The sequence below is a fragment of the Salvelinus namaycush genome, chromosome 18 (genome assembly GCF_016432855.1).
Source record: "Salvelinus namaycush isolate Seneca chromosome 18, SaNama_1.0, whole genome shotgun sequence".
Taxonomy (NCBI): Eukaryota; Metazoa; Chordata; class Actinopteri; order Salmoniformes; family Salmonidae; genus Salvelinus; species Salvelinus namaycush.
Window position 1 is genome coordinate 18,917,204 of NC_052324.1, and position 12,866 is coordinate 18,930,069.

Here is a 12,866-nt window from a genome sequence, read left to right on the forward strand (position 1 = left end):
GTCTAATGTATTCCACAGCCCATTATTGCTGTAGCTGACATCCTGCTCAACATGGGATAGAGTGTGTTTCAGCTCAATATAGACACATATATGGGACAGCTTGGGTTTAAAGTAGCACTGCATTGACTTGTTAGTTCTGTGTCTCTTTTGTCAATAGGATCTTGCACTGTTTGTGTCCATGTCTGATTTCATTGTCACATTGAACTCAATGGTGATTATTATTACAGATTCGCAGATGAGTCGAACATAGTGCCATCACACCTGCTATGAGAAAAAATGATCTACAAGCATCAACATCCCTCCATGCACCATCCAGAAGGAGATGTGTGGTGAGGAGAAGGGCAAGGACTTGTGTAATACTGCTGCTGTCAATTGCACATATTCATCTGCACTCTAAGCATTGAAAACAACTCTGAGCGCTCTGATATACAAAAATGTAAAATAAAAAGGACAAGAGGGGAATATACACTGAACTTATACATACAAGCAAGGCAGTTGTTTTTCCTTGTGGACTATACTGGAGGATACCCCTTGAGGTGTGTGTGAACTGTGAACGGCGCTCAACAGAGTCAGAGTGGTGTGACTGACACGTGGAGAGCTGTCACATGGCTACCTGAAAGACTACAGCAGGAGACATCAGCAGGCACTGATTGTTTTTGAGAGTGTTGAGGGAGATCAACTTATTTATAAATCCATGTATATAGGATATACTATAAATAGTCTTGTTATGTTGTGTTGCTTTGCTGCATTTGTTGGAGTGCTGTTCATTAACATGAAATTAAGCTTAATCGTTTTTTAATCAAATTAATGGAATGCTTTTTTTCTTCCTGCTTCCTGCACAAACTGCTTCCTTAGTTATCTTTCATATTTTTATTTGAGGAAGAAGTGGTCAGGGAGGGGCTTTCATTTGTAAGGCTTAATTTATTATGTTTGGGTTATGTGCCTCCTATTGTGTTGGATGTATGTGCCGTTTCCCATCAGCACTACTGTCCAGGCACTGTAATGTCTCAATGCCACATCCTGAATGACATGATCAAGCAACACAGTGTAATTCCTCACAGTTGACATATCTCAATTGAGGCTCATTATTTCCTTTGACGTAGTCTTACTCCACCCTGTGTATACACAAGGCTTCAGCTATTGAGAACAAACAGACATACATTCTCGTTGTAAAGCTTTTTGCAGGATGTGTGTTTGAGCCTGTCCTTTTTGTGTCTGTCCTGTGTGTTCAACAGAAGCCATAAATCCCAGCATGTGATGATGCCTTTCCCGTTCAGTCTCGGTCATTTCAATCTTAACATTAGGCATTTGTCAGCTTCACTGATTTAGCCTTACTCAAGTGATACAGATAATTCCCCCGTGCTGTCATTTACATTGAACAACACAGAGCACAGAGTAAAATGCATTTTAAAGCTGCAATATGTAACTTTTTGAACGACCCGACCAAATTCACATAGAAATGTGAGTTATAGACCTGTTATTCCCATTGAAATTAAGTGTAAGAAGCTGTAGACCTGTTCTATGTGCGCTATTTTTATGCTTCCTGTTCATAAATTTTGTTTTTGCATCTTTTACTTTTGGTTTTGAACACCATCTTCAAACACCTGAAAATACAATATTTTGGGTTATTGAAAATATATTTTACAGCAGTTTAGATGATATGATGATTCTCTACACTATACTTGCTTGTTTTGTTACATAAACTGAAATTAGGCGAACTATTACAATTTTAGCAACCAGGAAATGTCGGAGCGATTTCTGCATAGTGGACCTTTAAATGGCTGCCTTTACATTCTGTGTGATTGAAATTCTGTTTTTGTAAATTCAACCTCAAAGCTCTCTAAACTCAACTCGTTTTCGAAATGGTGTCTCGGTTCCCTCAAATACCCTTTGATTCAAAAGGGATACAGGAACAGAACTCAGCCAGAAAGTGGTTGAAGTAATTGTTCAATGGAGATTCAGACTTTTGTTCAACTTAAACATGAATTACCCTGTTATAATGAATTAAGGATTACATTGACTGTAACTTGTTCATTAAACAGTGCTTTAAGACAGTTCATACTGTAGATATGAGTAAAGATGGGCCTTAGTGTTGCTTTCCACTTCAAATCCATAATCTACTGCTACACCATAGGTTCGCAGTGTAAGTTTTTATGTCCTGACCTAACTTCAAGTATTCCTACAGCAGACTAGCACACTTAGAAGAGACCATTAAGAATTAGTGCGATTTTCTTGGTGTCTGATATGTGCCATCCCTGTGCAGTTGAAAAACTCATAGTGGCTGGGTAGAGGCTAGCCAGGCCCTCAGCAAGTTCCACTAGGCCATTAATCTGTTTAACATTGTCTGTCCATTCTTATCCTACTGGTCTGGATGCAGGAGATATAAGAGCCATTAGAACTGGAGTTACTACATGCCAAAGGAGGACCAAAGTGGGCCAAGCTCATACAGTAAGTCTAAATAATGACCTGGTAGGTTTAGAAGGAGAACATTTCTTTATCATTGCAGTAAACATCTTTAAGTCATTGTGTCCTGGCATTGGTGTTGCAGCAGCATCCCATAAAAGGTCTTTTTTTTTTCTTTGATATGCTTTTCTTGGGTAAGCAGAATTGTGGAATAGTAGACTGAAATCATGATTCCTTTAGGCACAAAAGTGTGACTCTAAAATCTCTGTCAATTTCTTGAAGAAAGGTTAAACCTTCAACCTGTCTCTGACACCAATGGTTCTTTTTTGGGGTCATTAAAATGTTTTCATTCTTGCAGACCCTTTCCTTCCTCTTGTATGGTTGCCTTCTCTCCTCGCCAAACGTCCGATATGCTGCATCAATCTCTTGGCTTGCATGGCTTGACACTTCTTTGTGCTCAAATAAAACTCAGTAAGAAATCTTAAAATAGATAAATCCCTGAGAGCGACTGCCTCACCATGTGATGTAATCGAAGTATCCGTTCTTATCAGGATCTGTAATCCGACGAGAAAGGGATGCTTGGCTTCCTCAGCCTTTCCTCTGAAGAAGCATCTGGCATTTCTGTCTCATGTCAAGCCACTGACTCCATTTATTCACCAGCGGGATATATTTATATACATATTTATATATACATATATTTTGGTGTCTTTTTTTTCCAGAGACAACTAATCTCATGCTATTCTACACATTTTACAATGAGGCTGAGAGAATTTGTCACTTTAAAGCAAATTTCCTGCAATTCTACACATATTGCCATTGGGGCAGAGAGGAAAATATGCAGTTTTATACCGTAGCTAATTTCATACTATTCTATACATTTTGGAATGAGGCTGAGAGAATTTATAATTTTTAAAGCTAATTTCCTGCTATTCTACACATTTTTCAATGCTGCTGAGAGAAAATGGTGCAGTTTTACAACTGATTTCCTGTAATTCTATTTTTTTTTTTACATGGCTTATGACGTGTTCATATCTTACCTGGGGAGGGGGGAGCAACCATAGAGATCCTATTAAATTACTAGAAGGGCTACGTTATAAACCTTCACATTTCCAAATGGGGTGAAAATGGCAGCCATATTGATCAGACAGGAATTAATGGCATTATCCTAATTTTTCTTACGCAGGAAAATGAAACAAAGGCATGTGATGTATCAGAAATGGTGTAATTTAATTATTGTTAACCTACAATATTGTCATATAATCCTAAATACAGTTTATACAGGTTTTGTACACATGTTCTGTATAAATAGCCTCTAAAATATATGTAAACATACCATAAATGTCTAAATGTTTTGTTTCTTGGAAAGCTGAGAGTGCTATTATATGATACAATACCAGTGCTTGTTGCATTTACAACATTTTAAATCCTATCAGCTACTGATTTCAGTCAGTGTATGGCTGTGGATTGATTGCATTGTTTGAATGGAATGTTGGCAAATTAGCAGTTAATTTGTCAAATTAAACGAATTATTCCTCTGGCTGGCTAGCAAGCTAACAAACATACAGTGCAGATACATTCTTCAAATTAATTATTTTACACACCATGGTTGACCAACTCCCTGATTATATTATAATATTTGTGTATTATTTTTTTTTGGGGGGGGGGGGGGGGCACAGAGCCTATGGACCCCCCCCCTTTTAGGGGATGCAAGGTGCGTGATATGCCAGCTAAACATAAAAACTGCTGTTATAATAAAGCTCAAGCCATTTCGACAATGCTGAGTCGTGAAAACAATTCTTCTCCACTGTAAAATTGCTTAAAAGTTGAGCACAATTGCACCTCTAGCTTGGCATAAAGTTGACCGGATCCAGCCATGAGTACCCGGCCAGGAGAATGTGGACGGGGTTGGGCTGGAAGTGATAGCCGGGTCAAGTTACACAAATAAAATATGCTTGTTCCTACTCAGTACCCTTTTAACACCCATCCCTGCCCCCGTTCCGAGCGCTCAGCATACACTACCATTTCTCCAGAGGAGCTGCTTTCTTCAATCCGTCCAAACTTTTGTGCATGGATGTTACTCGGGACGAAATAACGTGCTACACCATCTAGTCTAGATCTACATGTAGGCTATTTCAGTTGAGGCACAACATTTTTCAAAGATTTTTAGTTTGGTTGTCTTTGGCAATATTTCGATTTCTATAGATACATTTTTGTGGGGGATGCGCCAAAACGTATTTATTTTTATGTGTTAGTGTTTTAACTGGTTTGTTACATTTATGAAATCAAACACAGATGCAGTAAATTGAGAATGACCGCTATTATGTTGAAGTGCCTTGTCTTGGCGCTCTTTATTTGCGGGCACAAAGTCCTGACCGACCCGCGAGTTGAGGGTGGCCAGGAGCACATTGATTCCATGGACAGTGACAGCGCTTCAACCCTGGCATTTGTGTTCGATGTTACTGGCTCAATGTATGACGACCTCAAACAGGTGATAGATGGTGCCTCTCGGATCCTGGAAAAGACCCTCAACCGGAGGACAAGACCCATCAAAAACTTTGTCCTCGTGCCATTTCATGACCCAGGTAAAACAACTTGGAAAAGTTGCATTACCCTTATTATTTCTTACAAGAGTAAGATATTTAGCATTTTTGAAAAAGACAAATGACAATAGGCCTACATTATTTACATTAAACAATTGACATTAAACAATAAGGCCTCAATCAGATCAAACATTAAAGGAACTGTCCAGTGTTTCCAGATTTCTACGAAATATGACATAATTAATTACAATAGGAAGTGATGGGCCAGCTCAACTTCTTCAGGAGGATGACATCATCCTCTGAGGAAATAGCAAGCATTTTTAAAACTTCTGTTTGAAATACAAATTTAAGGTGGGTTTTTTAAAACAGTTTATTTATTTATTTATGCTTTGGCCACAAATACAAGTATAGGATGAGTCCCCAAGCGCCCCTCTTCCACTCAACCTCTATGGGAAAGCTGGAGCTTGAAAAAAAGAGAGTGCCCTAATGGGGGAGGGTGTTTGAGCCCTGATGAGAAGCATATGCTGTCTGCTTGTGTGTAATTACCCCAATCACCCCCATCCACCCCTCCGGAAAGCCTACCAGCCCCAATAACCAACCCTGGGTGGAAGGGCTGGAGGCTGAGAAGGGGATGGTGTGCTCGGCTAGCTACACTAACGCCACATATTTTATCTGTGTTTAATTTACTGTGCCCTTGGGTGACTTTGTAAGCCTCCTAAGATTGCAAAGAAACAGGGTGACAAAGAGGCGTGACAGTGTCTATGTTGTATGGGCTCTTATGACTGAAGTGGGGACAAAGCCTTAAAAAAAACAGGGGAAAAAATGACAGAGGGAGAGAGAGGGATCAATAAATACTCACCAGGTAGTCTGGCAGTCTGACATGTCCACGTATTATCAATGTCTAATAGTTATATTTGGTAAGCAATGGGATGGCAAAGCTTGAAGCACACACACACACAAACACACCCACACTGCCCCTAACCCAATCTACAGGCCTCTCCCTCACACTAGAGTGAAAAACTGTTCTATATGGCAAGCTATTCTATATGACAGTCAATATATTCTCTGTGTGTTGATTAATGTTTACTGCTCCATCGACCAGCCCCTGAAGGATTCCAAATAAGTGTCAGATCTTAGCAGGCTGTTATTAGTCACATTGTGGTCCACTGCAGTATGAGAGAAGTTCAGGTCACCCAACAGAGAGTGCTGACTTGAGCACTAAACACAACTAATGATTACTCAGTCATCATGGGCATTTTGAAGATGGCACAATATCACCACAGACATGCTATATTTAAGCAATAAGGCACAAGGGGGTGTGGTATATGGCCAATATACCATGGCTAAGGGCTGTTCTTAAGCACGACACAACGCGGAGTGCCTGGATACAGCTGTTAGCCGTGGTATATTAGCCATATACCACAAACCACTGGGGTACCTTATTGCTGTTATAAACTGGTTACCAACGTAATTAACGTAAATTCATTTTTGGTCATAGCTGTGGTATACCATGGCTTTCAGCCAATCAGCATTCAGGGCTCAAACCACTCAGTTTATAATATAGCATCTAGCATGTACTGTATGTGATACTTAATTGTCACCAGTAATGATTTAGGGGACTACAGCCATTATTTCTGGCATAGGCCCTCAGATCCTCAAAAAGTTCTATAGCTGCACCATCAAGAGCATCTTGACTGGTTGCATCACCGTTTGGTATGGTAAATGCATCGCCCTTGACCGCAAAGCGCTACAGAGGCTGGTGCGGACAGCCCAATACATTACTGAGCTCCCTGCCATCCAGGACCTTTATGTCAGGTCGTGTCAGAGGAAGGCTCGAAACATTTCCTAAAACTCCAGCCACCAAAGCCATAGACTGTTCACTCTGCTACCGTCCGGCAAATGGTACCTGAGCATTGCCTCTCAGACCAACAGGCTTTGAGACATCTTCTACCCCCAAGCCATAAAACTGTTAAATAGCCAGTGCTAAATAGTAAATTAATGGTTCCCGAACTATCTGCAATGATTCTATCTTGCACTGACTCTACGCAAACCATATACACAGTCACTCACACACACTACATTGATACTCCAACACAAACACACACATTACACACACACACTCACACTCACACTCACACACACACACTTTTACACTCATCATTTGCTGCTGCTACTCTGTTGTCACGAACGTCGTCAGGGAAATGACCGGACCAAGGTGCAGCGTGGTTAGCGTACATTTTCCTTTATTATAAATGTCACCAACAAAACAAGAAACAACAAAAACGAACGTGAAGCTTACTAGGGCTATACAGGCCACTAACAAAGACAACTACCCACAACTAAGGTGACAAAACAGGCTGCCTAAGTATGATTCCCAATCAGAGGCTGCCTCTGATTGGGAACCACACTCGGCCAAACACACAGAAATACAAAACATAGAATGCCCACCCCACATCACACCCTGACCTAACCAAATAGAGAAATAAAACGTCTCTCTAAGGTCAGGGCGTGACTTCTGTTCTTTATTTTAATCGTATTATTATCTATCCTGATGCCTAGTCACTTTACCCTGCCTTCATGTACATATCTACCTCAAATAACTTAATGTTATTATTATCTATCCTGATGCCTAGTCACTTTACCCTGCCTTCATGTACATATCTTCCTCAAATACCTCATACCCAAGCACATTGATCTGGTACTGGTACACCCTGTATATAGCTTCATTCTTGTGTATTTTATTTTATTCCTCATGTTAGTATTTTATTTTTGTGCATTGTTTCGAAGAGCTCGTAAGCAAGCATTTCAAGGTAAAGTCTACACCAGTTGTATTCAGCGCATGTGACAAATACCATTTTTATTGGATTTGAGCAGCATGAACTGCTGTTGAAATTAGTAGTACCTCCATTTAGCTATTAACTCCAGAAATCATGGATGACTGAGGACTTTAATTACTCTATGTGGCAACTACAACATCCTTTTCCCATTTTTATTATGTTCCAAGAGCTAAATAACAAAATAGGAAAGACCTGTAGTTTTCATAGTAGATCATCAAGCACCATATAATTTTTCAGTGCAACTGACTTAGCTTTTTAATGATCTGTTAATAACATCCACATTATGTTTTCTCCTAGACATTGGCCCTGTGTCCATCACCACTGACCCAAAGAAGTTCCAGCAGGATCTGCAGGAGCTGTTTGTCCAAGTGTGTACCAGAACCAAAGCCTGATACAACGTTATAGCTATACCATCTCTGCCAGAACATCCGCCAGACTCCATATGATAGGCTTAACATACATTATATCAATCTGTAGACCAGGAAGGTTATAGGATATACAGGATATGTAGATATGCCGACTGCTTAGAATATGACGCCAATTGTCTCTACAGTCAATATAGTATACGTTTCTAAACTAAATAGGATTATGGTTAGGCTACACAGCACAGGTCTTTAGACTATGCATAGTGATGCATTTCCTGTTCCTATTGAGGCCCTCAGTGATGGCGTTGGATCAATGGTCTGTGTGTTGTCTTCTCTCAGGGAGGTGGAGACTGTCCAGAGATGAGTATAGGAGCCATAAAGAAGGCCCTGGAGGTGTCCCTTCCAGGCTCCTTTATCTACGTGTTCACAGACGCCAGAGCCAAAGACTACCGCCTCAAACGGGACGTACTGCAGCTGGTGCAGCTCCGACAGTCACAGGTAATGATTGCACTCTAGAAAATGCTGGGTTGTTTGGTTGACCCAACTGCTAGGTTGCAGGCGTTGGGTCACTTAGTTGGGTTGTTTTCTTTAACCTTTAAAAGTCTAGCCCCATAGAAATGCATTCAATAACACATTAATAAATGGCTGAAAAGACTGTAGAAAAAATAATTTTAGAAATAAGGTTTTGAAGTGTCTGTCCTATATCTAGGAGATAGAAATATTTGTGTTTTTTTGACACATATTTAACCCCTTATTTTTGTTGGCACAAAACTACCTCCATACTTCCAGGAATTTGGATGAGTTACCTTCAAACGAGTCCCGTAACTCTCGTGGGGGTTGTAGAGCAAAACAGAGAACACCATCGTGTTCGTGAGAGTCTCATCTTTCCATAGAGTTTTTGTGAGAAGACCGATTTTTGGTATGTCTCATGGTCTGACAAACACCGCTGTAGCTCGGCCACCTTCCACCGCAGATGCTACCTTAAACTGACAGATTTTGATGGGGATTTTTTTATTATGTTACTTAGATTGATGCACGGGTGCGTCAATAGACTCTTAAGGATTAAAAAGAGCAAGGTTAGGTTGTTGAGTTATTGGTGCTGGGATATTGAGATATGACCCAGCAGGTCAGATTAGAACACTGGAGGTGTAGTTTAGTAGGGGCGGGGCTTTCATATAGTTCTTTTTAGTCACCCATGAGAGTAAATGTAATTCCTGTTCATCTCTTCTGTTGTATAATTATCATGTGCTAAGGTTGAACATTGGCATTTTTTTTTGCTTCAGTGAGGCTTATGGAGCAGTTTAAATGTACACAATTGTTACCCGAATGAAAATGGGGGAGGGTCAAGCATTTTACATTTCAGTCAGGGGGAGAATTTAGTATTTTTTTATTTAGTCCAGGAGAGGGTCATGTAATTTGCAATTAATTAAATGTCGTATTGGTCACGGTGTGAGAATTTGTTGCTTATTATAGTATCTAATGTGTGCCCGATGATGCCCCTCATCCCTGATTTTCTGCTCATCGCGCAATAGTGTTTGTCTAGTGTGGTCACAATAATATGATCCATAGGTAAACTATAAGAAGAGCATGCACGGAGAAGCGCAGGGCAAAGTTATTTTCTAAAAGAATGTACTTCCTTCCCGAGTTTTTACGCTGCTGGGATGATGTATATACAAATAGGCTACACTGCATTACACACTGCTAGACGTTACAAATCATCTTGCTGATGTAAACCCTTTTGTGTTGCCTAACCAATGACTGTGCTGTGTACGGTGGCACTTCAGGAGGTGAGTCAAAGGTTACTTCAGAAAATAATGTTTTATTTGTCCCAATAATGCTAAATATATGCTTTACGCGTGGAATAGGCCTTCTACTTTCCTGTTCAGTTTAAGAGGGAGAGCGCGAATATGAAAAGGAGGACCGGAAGTAAGCTTGCTACTGCTATAATTGATTTTATTGATGTTTCATTGTCCATAATGAAATTATTTATACGAGTTATTGACCTCCCAATTAGCCATATTCAAGTAATTTACATAATTTACATTACTATGACGCGGCAGCCGTGGAGATGGACAGCGAATGGGTGCTGAAAGTAGGCTAATTTGAGAAGGTCTAATTCATTTAAACAATCTTAATTTTAATTAGACTTTAGGCTACTAACAACAAGAGGGCTGTACCCTATTTAGTCCTATTCAAGAAATAAGAGGTAGGCCTACCTGTTTGACAGACAAAATTATAGTCTACTATCCATAGATTTTGTCAACCAATTCCTTCAGTCTCCATGCACTCCATAAATATCTCAGTGTCAGTAAAGAGCTTGGTGTGTTAAGTTAAAACCAGGGCTCAAATTGAGGGGTAAAGTGAGGGTATTGTGGTCTTTGTTAAAGAAAATGTATAAAAGCATAGGCCTACCCCTTGTTAGTTTAAGATTTAAAAAAATTATAATAATAATGAACCTGATTATATAAAGTGATCTATAGCGACATTTTAGTCCGCAATGCTTTAAGCTAGAAACAAGCTGTAAAAATGCCAGGTAAACACGTGATTCCGATGCATATGATATATCTTTGGTTTGCCTCTATGACATTCAGAGGCTGCGCTACAGCCTTTTGTAGCCAAGGAGACAAAAAAATTACTTTACTTTGGAAGTAATGTGTGATTTTGTCACTACACAATTGACGTTCGACATTTCAACAGGCTATTTAACAACATACTAACTCTAAATCAGTCAGGAGCAAGCCAGGTAGCCTAAGAAGGAACGGAACTGAATTATTTAGGCTATATTATTATTATTTCAAGGCTATAGCCTGCCATTTAAGAAATCAATTGTGAAGCATTTATGACACGCTACAGGCTGGCAGGAACACTCAGCATGTCAGCAACATATCAACAACAGCACTTCAAAAACATGCCTATAAATGTTGCATTAAGGCTGTATAAAATTAAATTAATTACTTAGAATTAAATAATAATGAATCAGAAAATGCCTTATTAGACTATACAGTCATTCTACAGTGCCTTTGAATTAACTTTCAGATACACGAGTTTGGCCAGTCTTTGGTTTGAGGATCATGCAGTGAGCTATGCATGCCTAGTTTGTTCATTTAGCCTAGCAGATGCTCTTATATTCCCATGCCCTAATCACTGTCAACACAAATCTATTTTATAACAGCAATATCATGGAATAAAAAATAATACATTACAAAAAAGTTACAATGGCATATAGGCCTACAGTACCTGATGATACGCGGCTGCTGTGTTAAACAACAAATTGCTTTTTCTTGAATTAATTGATGATCAGATACTTCAGTTGTAACTGGTTCTGTTGCTCTCAATTTTTAGAGTTGATAGACAACTTTAGCACTGTTTCAAACTTAGACTATCCTCTTTTTTTAACAATAGCCTGTATAGAAGTCAAAATGTCTGTGGTGCTGCAGCATGCGCTCATTCATTGTCATGTTCTGTTTTGGTATTAAAAAATATTCTACTTGTCTCCGGTCATGTAAAATGACAGAATTGCATGAAATGCGTTTATAAAATATTTTTTTCCCTTGGATCGCTAATAACATGACAGATTCATGCAGTGTTTTTATTGTAATGATATCTTTTCACCCATACCCTTGTCCGCGATGATCTCCGTATCCACAACCTTCTGGCTACTCTGCCATGTAATGCTTACAAAACGAAGAACAGTTTCTAAAAGTGGATATCTAACGCTCTGGGCTGGGTTTCCCAAAAAACATTGTAGCACTAAGATAGTCTTCCGTCCATTTAGTGTCAATGGAATTAAGATGATCTTAGTGCTACGATGCTTTTGGGAAATCCTGGTCTGTCCTAGGAGTGAGGGTAAACGATAGGCATGTTCTCTGCTATTTTTGTAAGTGTTCAAGGAGGGTCGGGTTAAAATATATTTTACTGAATGTAGGGCCATCCATTTTTATTTCAGAGAGGTCCAATTTTCTCCAGGCACCCCTCATTATAAATAACGTACAGTCTCTTACAGAAGTGTACGAGTTCAATTAAATCCTATAAAAATCCCATTGCTGGGGTACAATAAGGTGGCAGATCCTTATTATAATATTCTAGAAGAATGTGGAAAATACCCAAATGATGGTTAAATTAACCCATGTTTGGGTAATCACACAGCCCAACTAGCTCAGTCAAAATAACCCAGGATGTGTTCCGTCCAATATTTACTCAGCAGTGGGTTACCAAAAAACCCAAATTAAGTTGTTTTTAACCCAGCATTTTTTAGAGTGTGATGGCAATGTATGATAACAATATTCTCATGAAAGTTCAGTAGTAATAACCATCCACCGCTGTCTTCTGTGTGCACCCAGGTTGTGTTTGTGCTGACTGGGGACTGTGGAGACCGCTCTCAGCCTGGGTATAGAGCCTATGAGGAGATCGCTGCCACAAGTTCTGGACAGATCTTCCACCTGGACAAGCAGCAGGTCAATGAGGTGAGAATCAGAAGAGGAGAGTCATCAAACTCATTTATATACAGTACCAGTCAAAAGTTTGGACACACCTACACATTCAACATTCTACATTCTACATTGTAGAATAATAGTGAAGACATCAAGACTATAAAACATATGAAACATATGTAGTAACCAAAAAAGTGTTAAACAAATCAAAATATATTTTAGATTTTAGATTCTTCAAAGTAGCAACCCTTTGCCTTGATTACAGCTTTGCACTCTCAACCAGCTTCCCCT

The 12,866-nt window shown here is 39.5% G+C and overlaps 1 protein-coding gene across 1 annotated transcript in view; it reads left to right on the forward strand.

The window, feature by feature from the left end:
• The first annotated feature begins 4,816 nt into the window (after positions 1-4,816).
• The window catches only part of LOC120062856 (hemicentin-1-like), a 74,495-nt gene continuing 66,445 nt past the window's right edge, over positions 4,817-12,866 (forward strand). The window contains exons 1-4 of the mRNA XM_039012926.1: positions 4,817-4,985; positions 8,078-8,148; positions 8,485-8,643; positions 12,486-12,608. Coding sequence (XP_038868854.1) covers positions 4,817-4,985; positions 8,078-8,148; positions 8,485-8,643; positions 12,486-12,608 — 522 coding nt within the window. The remainder of the gene's footprint in view (positions 4,986-8,077; positions 8,149-8,484; positions 8,644-12,485; positions 12,609-12,866) is intronic.